Source organism: Pristis pectinata, chromosome 16, assembly GCF_009764475.1.
Source record: "Pristis pectinata isolate sPriPec2 chromosome 16, sPriPec2.1.pri, whole genome shotgun sequence".
NCBI lineage: Eukaryota > Metazoa > Chordata > Chondrichthyes > Rhinopristiformes > Pristidae > Pristis > Pristis pectinata.
Genome location: NC_067420.1, coordinates 17,579,863 through 17,597,039, shown reverse-complemented (window position 1 = coordinate 17,597,039; position 17,177 = coordinate 17,579,863). Strand labels below are relative to the sequence as shown.

The window sequence follows — 17,177 nt, the reverse complement described above, 5'->3', positions numbered from 1 at the left end:
CAGTTTGATCATTAAACAGCATGGCCAATGATATACAACAGCTTGGAACTTTCATTTCATTTATGAAGAAATAACTGTATGAACTCATCATACATTTATTTTATTTGTCCACTGAATAATGCATCGAATTCATCAATAATCTGCTCCAGTTCGACATCCTGCCAGTATATGACATGTCTTCAGCAGAGTTCCAATTAAAGCCTACCTATTTGATGCAGTACAGAGAAAGGGAATAGATCTACAGGTAGAAGTTGAAATTCAATTGAAATTAGACCTTTCTTGTACATCTCACAGCAGCTGTCTGAACATGAAAAGGAGCAAGAAAGCAGGCTATCTGTCCAATGGGGCAATGTGCTTCCCTGTGATTAAACTTTGAGGGAATAACTAAAATGAGTAAGCACTTCCTGTGAGTGTCATAATTAGTTCCCGTAAAATATTCACCATCATTGAGGAGCATCTTCTGCTGATCTCACTTGGCATTTAAAATATCTTTGGGATCTTACATGAATTTGAGGAACTGAATTTACACAAATTGATGGATCTATGATGCTCTCACAGGAGGGAGATTCAGTGATGGATGAAGGAGGAATTTAACCATTCTAATCATAATTCTGCTCTGGCTTAGTTTCTTCCAGGAAGAAGAAGTTGAATCAGCTCTGGAGCATCAAGTCTTTAATGCCAGTATTTGTTAGCTAGTTCCGCATTTAAATATGTTTTTATTTCAGATTTCTATACCTGTGGTATTATGCTTTTATCCCAAAACACAACTTTAAATGACCATTTTTTCTTCATTACAGGATAGAGGAAATAATGCACACAAGCTGGATCTAGACTGCTCTGTGGATGGTGAATTTTGCTGTCAACCTGAAACATTATTGCACATTAGCAGTATATTCTACTTTTCTGATTGAACGTACATATGTTTAAGTCCTCTATATAAACTAATCAGAACTCAAACCAAGGCATTCCAATTATCTACCATCACTGGTCACCATAATCCTACCACTGTTAATTCAAAATCAGTTCAGCACGGATTAACTAAACGAGATTTAACTGACTCCCAGTCCCTGAATCAGTGTCATGTTAATGAAGAAAAATTCAAAAATGTTCTGCGTCTTTTTGATGCTTAGGCAACATTACTTTTCTTTATGTATGCAAATTACCAAGTAATGATGCCGCTTAAAATCTAACTTCCACTCAAAATCTTGTGCATTAAGTACTGTTGTACAGAATGTTACCTTAAGGTGGCAATATTGATCCGAAACTCCTCTGGGCAACCAATTCAAATTAGGAAAAGGAGTACTTTTACACTGGAAATGGAAAATAACTCTGAGGTATATAAGCTGTAATGTCATTTATATTTACAAAGGACAGTGTGCCATGTTGCAAGTCAGAAACAATAGTACCTCAGACCGACCTCTAAGGCAGGATAGACTGACACTTTGTCAAGATTATTTTCAAATAGAAAAAATGAGTTCCATTTGACCTAAGCAGACAGATTCAATTAACAAGCAAAGAACAGCTGATTCAAGAGCATTGTCATTGCTTCCTTCCAATATTTAAATACTGGCTACATATGTGTTGCCATCTTATTTGTAAATTCTTGATTTGGCTCTTTGTTTTTCCAGATTTTTCTGGATTCATTCAGGTATAGTTATGTGGAATTTGAAAGATGGATCAGAATTTAAAGCCTAAGAATTTATCATCAACTTTACATCTTGTTGGGTAGTTTTTGTTGTTTTTCTCTGATGTTAGTCAGTACCTTATGACAAACATCCGACCTCAGTTTAAACATTTTTATTTGTGTGGAATGTTTGTAAAAACAGTGACTAAATACTATTCCTTAACTGTATGTTCTTAGAGAAAATCCAGAAATGGACGCAAATTCTGAGAATGCGGATAATAGCAGAAATTTATGTTTACAACCCAGTTAACATAATAAATGTTCTATGAGGTAGCAGAAAAGATAAGCACTCTTGAAAGAGAGGTGGGGAAAAGCTATATACTAGAAAATAATTAGAAGAATGGAGAATTTTGGTTTGTAAAAGAAAGCATAAGAAGAGAGAACCAACACCACAGAGGATTATAAAAATGAAAACGTTAATATTAAAGTCAAAATATTGGAGGATAGGATAGACACAAATGCAGTAAAGAATATTAGAATTAAATCATTTTCAGAAGATAAATTTGAGTTGAAACCCAGTTGAGAACAACATTTTCAAGACATTCACTTTTATAGATGTACAGTGAATATTGGTCCATTACAATAAAAATAATTTAGTAACTTCAAGATCTCAGATGTGCAATTGAGAGGAAGGTAATACAGCGTAGAACTGAAATTTTCTCACAGGAAAAGCTGGCAAATAAATCACTCTGCGATATAGCCACCTTTATGGTAACACTGGCATAGGCCTCAGAGTAAGTTCCCGTCCGGCTTCTGAACTAACTGAGTCATAAATTTAGCATCCTGAAAATACTATCACAGGAAGATCAAAATATAAAAGGCCAAAAAAGGGTTAATCAGAAAAATAAGCAATCTTTTTTTCTAATATAAGATCCTTTGAAAATTTTAGGTGCAGTTGAGACAGCAAACATAAAGGATATTGCTTCCAGAATTAAAGCAGGAATACAGTTCTGTTCCAAATTAGTTGATTCTGGCTACAAACTAAGATCCAGCTCCCACTGGAATGATTCAGTTTTAGGGGATGCCTAAATAAACATGCACAAGATGACATGGACTCGAAGTACTAAAACATTCATTTCACACAGGTCACACAGGTTTCACTCCCAGCAGAGAGCAGTGGTTACATCTGCCAGCCATATGTACCATAATCACAAATTCCATTGTATAGAGCTAATGCAGCTTAAGGGTTTTGTGTCAATTTTTAAATATATTTATTTAGGCTCCTTTCTTTTTTCCTGAACATACTCCCTGACAGGGAGGTTGGGCAACCATCAGGCCTCTGCCAATTGTATTCTGGAGCCAGTCATAAAGGGATTGATAAAAGCCGTGTGGATTTTCCTGTCCATGCAAATTTTCTTTTCTCCCCGAGAGGCAACTTTTACCTCACTCAACATTTCACCAATAGCCTGTGTGAAATTAGTCAGCAGAAGCAATTTTCCTGGAACTTCACAGCACATTAGAAATTCAAAAACCACACTATGCTCCAGGAGGAAGATAAATATGACAAGAGATGAGAGAAAGAAAGATAATGATACCACAAAGCAAAATTAGTCAGAATGTTGCAAATTATGAATTAAAGCATAGTGATAAAGGCTAATTATTAAAAATAAATCCTTTATGAAGCTCAAACAGTGAGGAATGAAGATCAAAAACTGCAGTTGCTGGAAGTGAGAAATGAAAGTTTGAAGGTAGCTCAAACCCAAAATAGGAAAACAAATCAGAGGTGTAGTATGTAGTTGTAGGGTGTAACCACTAGCCCTAATGATCAAAATTATTCATGACATCAAAAATGAGAGCCATCAATCAATGCAAGTCAGCCATGCAATTACCATGGCAATGTAGTCATTAGTTCTTGTGTAATAATGTAAAATCACGTGATATTTTAGGTTAGCTTTCTCATTTACCTAAACATCTGAGTACGTGATAATATATCATTTGGAACTGCAGCTTTGTAATATCACACAACATGAGTAGACTTTAGCTAAAATTAAATAACATTGAATGCATTTACTATTGTTGGGATCATCTGCCTATAACAAGTGAAAAGCTTACAAAACCAATATTTTGTCAATCAGTCCTACAAAGCCTTTAGGATAAAGTCAGCATATTTTTTCAGTGCTCAGAACCGAAATAAACCATTAGATATAATGAGTATTTAATTTCACTTTTACAACCTTCTCAAAGAAAGGGTTGCTGTGGGATGGGAACTGGGCAAATGGGTTTTGAGAAAGCACGAGGGAGATAGATACAGACAGATAGTAAAAAGAGAGTGAAGAGGAGGAGGAAGAGAAAGAGAGAGCATTGGAGAGAGAGGGGGGAGGGAGAGAGAGGGAGACAGAGAAAGGAGTAAGAGAGAAAGTGGGGAGGGAGAGAATGAGGGGTAAAAGTGGGAGGGAGGGGTAGATGGAGAGATACAGTGAAGGATCAATCTTTCAAAGCTACAGAGTCTAGATCAGACACATAACCCCAAATCTGGAAGTCAGTTTGATTCACTGCTTGCTCTCTCAAAATAGGTTCAGGGCAAAATCATATTTGGGACAATTCTCTCGATGGCAGAACTGGTGGTAACTGGTCACAGATTTAAGTGAAGCTTGTCTGGGTGAAACATAGCCTAGATAGACATTATTTCTCAGTGAAGTCTAAATATGACTTGTAAACTCTAAATGGATGAGGTTTTCAATGATGAGCCCTTCTATATCTCCTGCCAACCACCTCTACTTATTTTCCATTTCCATGTCATCCATTAAGAAGGGTTTTAGGTGTAGATAAAAACCCAGTGGTGCAAAGATTGTAGTGCAATCTGAGGTAGTACAAAAAGAAATGCCAAAGTGAGAATAACAGAATAACTGAGATAGGTAGAATTAAGAGACCGAGAACATGGCAGCATCACTGGGAAGGTGGATATGAAAGAGGTGATTGGTTCAAGAGGTGATTGGTCTCCAAACAGCAGTAGGTATGTGGGGGGGGGGGGGGGGGGGGGGGGGGGGGAGGGGGGGAGCAGCATTAAACGGGAAGTTAGCAATGAATGTAATATAGTAATCATATGTGACTTAAAACTACATATAGGCTTGTCAAACTAAATTTGTACTAATACTATGGAAGATGAATTCCTGAAGTGTGAATGGGATTTTTTTTTAGACCAACTGAGGAAGCAGCTATCCTGGATTGGGTACTATGCAATGAGAGGGCATTAGTTAATAATCTTGTTGTGTGGGACCCTTCATAACATGATAGAATTCTTCATTAAGATGGAAAGTGAAGTAGTTCAATCTGTAACCAGGTCCCTAAATGTAAGCAGAAGAAACTGCAAAGGTATCAGGAATGAGCTGGCCATATTAGATTGGGAAGCTTCTTTGAAAGGCACTGTGGTGGATAGGCAATGGGTAACATCTGAAGAAAAAAATACATAAACTACAATATTTATATATTTCATTCTGGCACATAAACACAAAAGGAAAACACAACAAGTTAAGGATAAGAGGAGTAAAATAAAGTTGCTAGAAAAAGTAGCAAGCCTGAGGACTCGGAGCAGTTGAGAATTCAGTTAAAATGGACGAAGAGATTGATTAAAAATAAAGAATGAGAACAATGTGCAAGGAACATAAAAGAGACTACAAAAAGAAAAAGATTAGAGAAGACATGGGTTGGTCCACTAAAGTCAGAAAGGAGATCAGTTATAATAGGAATCAAATAAATATCAGTGCAACTAAACAAATAGTCCTACCCTTAAGGAAGAGGGCACAGATGACCAGAAATGCAAGGGAATCAAGGTCTAATGAAAAGGAGGAACAAAAGGAAATTAGTATTAGTTTTAATAAAAAGTGCTGGAGAAATGAATAGGATTGAAAGCTGACAAATCCCCAGGGCCCAATAATCTGCATCCCAGAGTATAAAAAGAGATAGCCATGAAAATAGTGGAAGCATTGGTTGTCATTTTCCAAAGTTCTATAGATTATGAAATGGTTCCCGCCAGTTAAAGGATGGCAAATGTAACTTCACTATTTAAGAAGGGTGGCAGAAAAAAAAATTGAAGAATCCCTAATAAGAAAAATGCTATAGTCTTTTACAAAGGAAGCAATAACAGGATACTTTGAAAATATCAACAGGATTAGACAAAGTCAACATGGGTAAAAGAAAGAGAAATCGTATTTGACAAACCTACTGGAGTTTTCTTAGGATGTAACTGGTAGAATTGATAAGGATGGATGAGGTGTATTTGGATTTTTAGAACGATTTTGATAAAGTTCACAAAAGAGGTTAGTGTGCAAAACTAAAGTACATGGGATTGAGGGTATTATATTGGCATGACTTGAAAATTGATTGACAAATAGGAATAAATAGGTCTTTTTTTGGGTTGACAGGCAGTAACTAGTGGGGATCAGTTCTTGGGTCTATCTATCTATCTATCTATCTATCTATCTATCTATCTATCTATCTATCTATCTATCTATCTATGTGTGTGTGTGTGTGTGTATATATATATATATATATATATATATATATACACACACATATATATGATCTAGGTGAGGGAGACAATTGCAATACTTCTACTGTTGCCAAAAACGTGAAAATAGGTGGGATTGCAGGTTGTGAAGAGGAAGCAAAAACAATTTAGACAAGTTGAGTGAATGGGCAAATATATGGCAGATGTGGTATTACATAGATAAATGTGAAATTATCTATTTTGATAGGAAAAATTGAGGTACTATTTATATTATGATAGATTGGGAAACATTGATGTACAAAGAGATCTCAGTGCAGCAAGCAATAAAAAAAGAAAATGACATGTTGACCTTCATTGCAAGAGATTTTGAGTACAGGAGCAAAGATATCTTACCAGAATTATACAGGGCCTTAGTGAGACCACACCCAGAGTATTGTGTGCAGCTTTGGTCTCCTTACATCAGAAAATATAGGAGGAATGGAACTGAGGTTCACCAGACTGATGCCAGAGAAGGCAGAACTATTGTATGAGGAGAGATCAGGTTGACCAGGTCTGCATTAACCAGAGTTTAGAACATGAGGGAGATCTTATTGAAATATACAAAATTCTAACACAGCTTGATAGGTTGAATGCAGGGATCACAGTCTCAGGATACAGCGTAAGATACTGAGATGAGGAGAAAATATTTTCACTCAGAGCGTGGTGAACTGAAAAGATTCTCCACTCTCGAAGGTTTAGGAGGTGAAGTCACTGAATACATTTAAGAAAAACATAGATTTTGGGACACTAAATGTATCATGGGTATAGAAAGAGAGCAGGAAAATTGTATTGAGATAGAAAATCAACCATGATGGTATTGAATGGCAGACCAGGCTGGAGAGCTCTTGTTTTTTCTACATGTATATGACAGTCATTTTAGAGAAAAGTGTGATTGAAATACAAACTGGAAAGCTAAAATCAAGCCTTTCACTATTACTGACGTACTGGAGAGAATTTCACACTGCAATTGCATTTTGATCAATAACAAGCATCCCAACAGAAAGAATGGGCAAGTTTCCCATAAGGACTGGAAATGGTTGCACTTTTGCTTTACTCTAGGATAAATCTATTTTCAAGTGTATAGCACTGTTTTTTTTCAGAGCCATGAGAACAAATTTTTTGGCAATAAATAATTTCCATTATGATTCATGGGCTAAGGATGGTAAGTCACAAATACACAACTTTACTTTACTTAGTACTTTGGCAGAAGGGAAATATTGTAGGGTTTAATTCTTGTGATGTGGCCTGAATCTGGTCCTTAGTCCTTAGTCCATGTAGAATATTCAGTGACTTAGTTTCATATATAATATAATAGGGAGAGACTTCTTATAAAATATTAACCGCACACTGTATTACGCAGCCACCATGTCGTTTCACATTGTGTATGTGGGTTCATTTATATCTTAGAATATTTGTTTATGGATCATTGATGGACGAAATGATAAGTTTACTCGAATGATGCAAAACCGTGACTACTTTTCCTAATTTGTTTACATATGTTTATATGTCTGCATGATAGACATACATTCCACTTCACGTTGATTTTTTTTTACTTAAAATGTGTAAATGACAGAGCATCGAACCATGTTGAGGCACTATGTGTGGGAGGGTGTAGGTACGTGTGTGCGCACATATACACAAATATTTACACATTATTTTAGTCAGTTGATTTTCCCATGCATCTGTAAGACATTACTTGAAAGATTTCAGTTGCAACTTTCAACTATTATTGCATAGCTGGAAACCTGTTTGCAAGTATGTTTCTCTCCGCATTTGGCAAAACAGTTTATTTGTAAACAGGATTTTCAGTGCGTAAAATGAATAAATGTGGGTAACAATGGGCTGCTAATGATACCAGAATAAATTGTTCCTGTTCTGTTTGAGACTCAAAATGGTTTGAACTCACAATGATTTATATGATGTGTTGTATTTCTATCAGCATTCTTCTTCAGCTTCTTGTCGGGATATATCCATTAAAGGTGAAACCAGCCAACTCACCTTCAGTAAGTTAATTATCAAAGGTACTTCTGGCTCAATAATGTTTTTAAATATAATTCCATAAGAGAAAAATAAGATAGGAATGCCATGAGAGAGTAAATTAAACTTCATTGATCAAATTTGTATCTGCATCTAAACAGTAACGTGGTTTACTGAAGCATCATGTTCTCTTTTAGAATGTTAGATCAATACTTACTTCCACGTGACTTCCAGCTGAAGTTTAATAGTGCCTAGGTCAGTAATATCCACGATCATTATCTGCGGCTGTGCTGTGAAAAAATCTGCACTTTCACAAGTCACTGTTCCAACCAAAACAGTCATCAGCCCCTTCATTTCAGCAACCTACACAGAAAAAAATCTGTTCAAGTTTCATTTTCCAATGATTCATAGCTTCACTTGTAAGAATTAGAGATACGGTTACAATATTCGAGAATTTCTTTTTACTTACATATGACATAATAGGACTAGCAAACGTTGTTAACCCTTCAATATACCTGCCTAAGCCTATATGAAGAACAGAGTACAATCTGTCTCATTTAGCAACTTAGTTAAAATTTCTAGCATTAAATAAAAAATGCCACTGAAAACAAGTATAATAAGCAATTATCAAAAGAAATAAAACTCTGAAGAATACAAGGCATACAGAGAGCACCACAGCTAATAATATAACTTTAAAGAACCAGGTTCCTGGATATATAGAGCACATACGATATTTTAACTTTCAAACAGAGTGGATGAATTGATATGAATATCATTGTTCATGATTTTCCCTCTCATGTGTCCAAACTGGCTTATTGCTTATTATAATTCATAACCCTATGACTAATGTGTGAAATTCCTAATTCCAAAATGTTTTGATAAACCATAGAGTCAATGTTCCATCTGGCCTACTGGTGCCTACTTAAGCAATGGGGTCAATCCCATCCGCCTGTTCTGTTTTCTGTTACATACCTATCTAATTTCCTCACTAAAAGGCCTGATTGATTCTGTTCCTGTCACTCTTATAGAGAATGTTCAAGATTATAACTGCCCACAGTTTTCCTCACATCCCCCTTGCAGGTTTTGCCCAAGGTTTTACATCTGTGCCCCCAGGCCGTGAACCATCCACTAATGGGAACATTTTCCCTCTATTTACCCAGTCTGATTCAGTCATGACCATGAGCACCTCTATCAAATCATCTATCAATCTTTTTGTCTGAGGAGAACAATCCCAGCTTTTCCAATCTAATTTAGCAGCTGAAATCCCTCATCTCTTTAGTTATTCTCACAAATCTCCTAAAGAGTCTCTTCAGCAGACTCTGCTTAAGAGGGGTGACCAGAATTGAAAGCAATAAGGTTGTTGGAATCTATCCAATGTTCAATCAAGCCAGTCAAACACGATTTGCCTTTAACAAAGCTATGCTAAATCTTATTTGTTATTACCTTCCTGCTTTTGTACTCAATGCCCCTATTTATGAAGCTTAGGAGGCTCTATGTTTTTACACTCTCAACGTGTCAGGCACTTCCAAGAATTTATTCACATATTTACCCCGGCCCCTTTGTGTTCATATTCCCTTAAGAACTGGAAAATTAAATGCACATTGGCTCTTATTCTTTCCACCAAGATGTATAAATTCACATTTCTGTATTAAATTTCATCTCCCACTTGGCTGCCCATTCTGCCAGATTATCTATGTTTCCTTTTAATTTATTACTGTCCTTGTTCTTTACTATTCTTCCAAGCTTTATGCAATTCACAATTTTAGAAATTTTATCCCGTATACCATGCCCCAGCATTGATGAATGGGGAACACCAATGCCCACCACCATCCAGCCTGCAAAACAACTCCATATCATTCTAATCTGCTTTCTGCTTAAAGCTGTTTTCCTATCCATACTGCTACTGACCCTTTAATTCCATGGGCCTAACCAGCCATGTGAAGCTTTAATAATGTCGTCTATAAATCTGTGCAAATGACATTCCCTTCATCAACCTTCTCTGTCGCCTTATGACAACATTCAATCAGGCCAGTCAAACATAATTTGCCTTTAACAAAGTTATGCTAGACCTAATTTATCAACTCAAACTTTTCCAAGCGCCTATTAAGGTGTTCCCCAATACTGCTTCCGAAAATGTTCCATTAATTGTTTTTGTATTCCTCTTAGTTTCTCCAAGTCTATCTCCTTATAATATAGTACCATTTCCTTCTCTATCACTACCTAACATTCCCACTGCTTTTTACACCTTATTCCTATTTTCTATTACAATAGGCTGGTGTCCACTCTTTGCCAATTCGTATCCCAAACTGGAAAACCTGAAGTCAAGTTTAAAACTGCCATACCAGCAACCCTAAAAATAAAGCTGAAGTTACGTGAAAGATACACTATACGTGAAGCAGAACATTTATACTCAATATGGTGTTATCAATTGTTATTTAATCAAGGTTATGTAAAGAGCTAGATACTAAATTGAGTGCTAAGATTACTTGCCACCACAGAGAACATCTGTGCATTAGGAGCTGACACATATTCAGTAGACCTTCATCAGATCATACTTATTAGTGATTGTTAATTATCTATATGTATTTACAGGCAATAATTATAAAAATCACAGTAGCAATGACAGCCATTAAAGATATAGTTATGGATCACAATACTCTATTAATTACTTTTTATCCTCACTCATTTGTCAAGAATTCACCAACATTATCCCACATATTTAACACCAACTCCAGAATTTCCACATGTGAGTGCAAAAATAGAAATCTAGAAGCTGTTGTCAGTGGTTTTCCACTGGGAAGCCACTACATTCCAGAGATGGAGTTTAGTGGGGTAATGGAAAGTTATGAAGATTTCCTGTCCCTTACAGGGACAAAATCCCCTAAAGATTTTGCACCATTTTGGGAAGGTGTAAAGAGCACTTTGCTATTGATTTAAATGGAAGTGCTTTATGGGGAACTTCAGTAGGTACTCGTTAATTTACACTTGTTGTAATGTGTCTTAAAATGTTTTTGTCTTTTTGCTTTTATATTTTTAATTATTTTTAATGCTTAACAGTTCAAAATAGATTTGATTGTTTTTGAATGTTTCTGACACATTCTTTTGCAGTTCTTTAAGGTTTTATGATGTGAAGGTCTTGTTACAAAGGATCTGACCAGCTATACCCTTCAAATTTCTACTGGGATCGCAAATGGGAGCTTAACACTGACCTAAATTTCAGCCCATTGTTTTTAATCAGGCTGCTGATTTACTGGACCATACTTATGGCTGATCTGCATGACAAATAATTATGAAGAACTGTTTGATATTTGGAAAATAATTTGGTCAATTGTTTTACATCTTATTGATATTTTGTTGGAATTCTTGGAAAACCAAGCCCCTGCCTGCTTGCCAAAGTATTAGTTGATTTTGACAGAAAATAAACCTAACTTTGTGTTTTTAAAACAAAATTCTGAATGAAGGAAATGAATAAAACTAACCTATACTATTTTATACATTTGATTAAAACAGTAAACTAATGGGATGTAAGGCCAGTTTCTAATAATTGCCTTTCCAAGTTATTTTTCCTCCACTGGAGGGACCTTTGGGTGCTCTGAGGATTGCTCCAGTAGACTGCATGTGATCAGTCACTCAGCATGCTGAAAACTGGCCTCCAAGGTATTAAAGACTTGAGTGGTGAGTGAAAAGTAAAACTCCTAATGGTATAATGGGGAGAACTCATCTGACAAAGGCAATTTAGCAATGAAGAAAGAGCTTTTTCAGTAGCTGTACTGTGCTTTGCCTAAGCTAGGAGGTAGCTATGCTACTCCTAGCTATTCAAGAGATTGTTAAATAAGCATATGGAGGAATTTAAAATAGGGGGATATGTGGGAGGAAGGGGTTAGATAGTCTTAGGTGAGGTTTAAAGGTCGGCACAACATTGTGGGCCGAAGGGCCTGTATTGTGCTGTACTGTTCTATGGTTCTATATGCTTTAACAAAACAATAAAAATATATATAATTTACTGCAGGTTTGCAACTAAGTACCTTTATTTCAATATCTTCATTAAGGTGAGGTATGAAGATCATCTCTTCTTCATCCCATGTTTGTCTGTCATCAGCATCGATTTTTCCTTTTAACTTCCATCTCTGTCGACCATACCTAATCAATACCTATGTAAAAATCAAGAGGTGATTCCATTTTTAGAAAGTGATCTTACAAGGAGACACAATATCTTCCCTTCAAAACCCTACAAAAGGTTTGATTACCATCACTAGATATACAATATTGGATTTGTATAGGTTGTTGGATGAAGGTGTACAGCCGATTTAAATAGAGCAACATTAGAACTAACAGATTTTTAAATAGAAATCCTACAAGATCCTCCCCAACGGCTTAGCAAAATCACCCTGTATGTGGTTCAGCAGCTCAGATTAGGAAAGTCAATGTTTTTTAAGGCATCAAATGAACTAATATCAGCAAGGGAGCCTACAGATGTCTTACAATTAGCTTTGGTGCACTTGGGTCAACCAGCAGAAACTGAACTAGTCCCTTTTCCTGACCATTATCTATTGTTTTTTGCATGTCAATTTGATGTCATACTTCAAAAATTAACAGTCAGATGAGGTGTTGGAGCATGCCTAGCACCTGTGGTTTTATGACCCAACAAGTAGCATATCAGCAGAAAAAAACTGAAAGACAAATTTGTATTAATTTATCTTAAATAAGAACTGAGCTACAAATTGCATACAAAAAATGGGAAGATTTTTCTTTCAAGTAGATTCCCAGTTGTGGAAAATATCAGTTCTGCTTCCCAGAAAGCAATCATCCCAAAGCTTGATCACATCTTCATTTAGTGCTCTGCAAATAATAGTAACATCAGGAAGTTTGCAACCTACTTAGGTTTCACACACTGCAAAAATCACACCTTGCTGGTTGTGCCACAATGGTGAAGTAGAAAGATTTGTGAAAATATTAAAGAAAGTTATCCATAGTTTTGTGCTGAAGGCAAATCATGGAAGCAAGATGGCTATGCTCATTTTTGCACAACTTTTATGTATACATATTTCAGCAATGTCCCATAATATAGATGAATGAATAATGTTCATGCAGTTATGACAAAACCAAGAAAAACAGCATGAAATTATAGTCAGGGGAAACCATTCTTGAGAAATGTGAAAAGCTTGAGAACTATATAAGCAAGCAACTAACTTTATTTGACATGCACCCATTTGAGGTGACCACCACAAAGAGATCCATGATCAGAGCATGTGGTGGTTCACAAGATGCACCATACTTTAAGGCACTTAAAAGACCACATGCTGTTTGTGAATCCAAAATTGATAAGGTTTAAGCTTGAGGTTGCAAAGAAATTGAGCAACTGCAGTTGAAATAACAGTCAATGTCCTCATATTCAGAAATCTGAGTTTTATTCATCATTGCGAGTGAAAACTTACCTCATATCTCAATGATTTTGCCCCAACAATTGCAGCTTTTGTATTTCTTTAGGAAGAAGGTCAAAAACTGAGATGTGATAAGGGGCAGTGGGCTGGGGGGGGGGGGGGGCGGGGAGGTGGAAGGGATATGAGAGGTAGAATGAGGGAATTATGTGCAAGCTTACACCACCTGCAGCAGGTAAATCAGAAGAGTTTGTGGGATGAAGGGAGGTGGGATAATGACAAAGAGGATTAGGTATGAAAATAGCATCATCTTCGCTTTCAACCCCATCACTGGCCAAGGACTCAGTGATGACTGCTCCAATAATGGCAGATTCCTCCATTGGGAAAAGATAAAAGAACTGTGCCTGTCACCTGCTGATCACCTGCCCTAGCTGTGATTATGCCCCATTTTATTTTCTGGGTGGGGGCGGGGAAGAGTAATGTTACTTATCATCAGTGATAGGCTTGTCATGGTTAAATGGCTGGCAGTGTGTGTCAGCTGTAATATACAGGGTAAGGATTACAGTAGTCTAAGTTTGTGCTGGCACAGCGGAACCTGTGAATGTTAGTTGTGAGAGAAATTGTTGATGGAGATGTGGTAAAATTGACCATTGGCTGAAGTTGATGCTGAAGCTGGTGAGGGAATGCACTTGAAGAGAATGCCTCTTCGCTGACCACGACCAAGTATGTGAGGTCAGTGAAATTTACACAACGCTGTATTTGGTGCTTAATTCCTGGTACTGATTATCAGAGTTATCTGCTTTATGTTCTCAATTTGTGACTATCATTTAGAACCTTTGTTTACATCTGAGTACTACATTAGTTAGCTTTGTTAGTGAATACAGTTTTATTCTGAACTCAGAGAGCATTTCACAACTTCTGGTGACTGTTCATGGGCTCTGGCAGCATTTCCAATGTAAAAGTAGATAGCAGATGGTGAGGTGGCAGACTGTCTTAATTTCTTAACCACTTCTGCAATTAGGAGGGTCCACCATTCTTCATTTGAGCATAAAGTACCTCAGTCCATTGTGGACCATGCAGTTGATGATAACTCAGATTCTCTTCTGGAAAGAGATATTTGGCAGCTGAGATGTGAGACCTGTGATCAAAGTTTTTTTGGAGACATGTCTCCTCCTCTATCTGGCGAAGATTTACAGCCAGCAGCTTAGGAACCATTTCCTATTTAGACCGGGGAGCTTGAAACCAGCAGGCATACTATTGCAGCATTTAAGGGTTGAGCTGGGTTGCAATCATCAATAATTGTACATTTTAGCATACTTTTGATGGAGTGAGATATGTAAGCACCAGAAGCCGGTGTGTGAGTGTTTTTTATGTGCATCTGTGATTGTCAACAATGCAGAGTTCAACTGGGTGTCAACTACACCCCTATATCAGCTGCCAGAACTGAGAACAGCATGCAGTTGCTGAATATTCCTCAGAAAGTCATGTTAATGCTTGAATAATGGATCTCTAGTTGGTGAAGGGCAGCTTCTTCTTTTTATTATTTTGGGCTATGAGTTCTCTAGTGATGTTCCCCAACATTACTTAAGGCTACGGTTTCAATCAATTGCATTCCAAGATTACATTTGTAGTTTTCAAGATACTTTTTTTTTGTTGCAGTAGGTAATATTCATTTTTCTTGATAGTTCTGCATTGCTAAGGAGGAAAGACAGGAATACAATTTTTGGGCCTTTGGAAGGCACATCAGTTATAGATTAAATAATGTAGGATCAAGCTCAGGGCTCTGGAAGTACCATTTTTACAACATCAAATCAAGCTGCACTGATCTGCAAGATGTATTCTAAGCAAGGTGGGACACCTTTGTAGCATTTCAACACACTTGATCATACTTTAAAGTTTTAAGGGAAGGCCTTTCCACCACTCAATGTCATCAGTTAATGAAAGGTCCATAAAGTTGCTGCTGGGAATGGATGGCCTGCAACCTAAATATAGTCAAGTCATAGGTTTAATTGTGTTTGAGCAATTATAAGCTCATAAACTAATCTTGCTACATGGGAAACAGAAGGTTAATTATTGACCTCATTTTCACCGTACAAACTATGAACAAGCTACTAGAGTGACAACATGATGCACAATGATGCCAACTCAAATCACTCCCTTCAGAATTGGAATAAATGAGGATATTTATTCAATTTCACTGTCTCCAACACCAAGCAGCAGTATTTTTAATCTTGCTTAATATCTGGTTCTCCCACATGAACACAATGTCTTTTTGGATGTTGCTTTGCAGAAACTCTGAGATGGCTTGATTTAATTAAGAACTACATTTACTTGTAGTTATGCTTAATTTTGATTTAATGAAATGTCATATAGCATAGAAGCTTTATAAGTACAATTAAAATTGCCAATGCTCCCTTAATTTAATTCATTTGTTCAAAAAATAATTCATTCAGGTATTTGTAATAACATATTTCTGTCCTGAATAATTTTATATGACTGATCCTTCAGAAATACCACTTACTATGAAGATAAATGAAGTTATTCTCCCAGAGCCACGCTATGAATAATGGTGTGATTGAAGAACAGCTGGCTTGAATAGTAATCTCGCAACTTTATTTTCTTGGAACAATGTCAAATAAGGCACAAAGGAATAGTCACCATTAGAGTGTACTGTACCAACAGAATTCAGATAATTCAGCCACCGGAACATTTTGCAAGATATATGATTGTGCATTTTTCCACAAAGTTTAAAAATATATCTAATAGTAATTTGTAATTCATTTCAGGAAACTGAATGGTAAATAGCCTGTCTTGCATAACTCACTGGTTCATTTTGTAACATTTTGAGTCCTTATTATACAAAATACCTGAAAATGAACACTTTTTACGAGGTAATGATCAAGGATCCAGTGATAAACCTTCATATAAATCTGTCTGCACTGATCAAACTGATGGTATGGAAGACTAAAAGAAGACAGAGAACTTTTGGACAGGATGGTAATAGGTAGAGATGACCAACTAAAAATAACATCGAATGGTGCTAGATTACATGGTCCAGATCGAATACATCCGATCTTGCTAATAAAAACAAAGGTAAAAATAGCTAAGGTTTTGGTCAGGCCTATCAGTAGGAATTTTAGAGGGGACTTAAGGGGATAAATGGAAAACTGCCTTAAGTGGGTGAATGAGGGAAGTACTCTTACCACATTTAAGTATTTAGAACAGCACTTTATATACCATGGCATAGAAGACTAACAGCTGGATGCTGGAAAATGGGATTCATGTAGATAGGTATCTTATGGTCAGCACTGACATGGTGGGCCAAAGGTCCTGTTTCTGTGTTGTATTACTCAATGACTGTATGAAACCACATAGTTAGTACTGAACTCAATACACCCAAGAGGAATAAATGCAAGAGAAATTCTGCTATACCTCAAAGGACTGATTTTCATTTGGAATGGCATTTCTTAATCAGAACTTTATGGAATTGTTGAAAGCAAATCATATCCACCTAACCTGCTGACTTCTTTGATGAAGTGACAGAAGAGCTTGATCACAGTAGTATAATAGTTTTGTATCTATGAATGTTTGGAAGATAGTTAACAAAGTGCTCATAAAAGGCTTATTGGGAGGTTGGAAGTCCATGGAATTA

The 17,177-nt window shown here is 36.6% G+C and overlaps 1 protein-coding gene across 6 annotated transcripts in view; it reads right to left on the bottom strand.

Annotated features, from left to right (window-relative positions):
* The window catches only part of ripor3 (RIPOR family member 3), a 124,687-nt gene that overhangs the window by 30,101 nt on the left and 77,409 nt on the right, over window positions 1-17,177 (bottom strand). For all 6 annotated transcript variants that reach the window (XM_052031488.1, XM_052031487.1, XM_052031485.1 and 3 more), the window contains 2 exons: window positions 12,173-12,298; window positions 8,365-8,510 (listed from right to left, as the gene is read on the bottom strand). In XM_052031488.1, coding sequence (XP_051887448.1) covers window positions 8,365-8,510; window positions 12,173-12,298 — 272 coding nt within the window. The remainder of the gene's footprint in view (window positions 1-8,364; window positions 8,511-12,172; window positions 12,299-17,177) is intronic.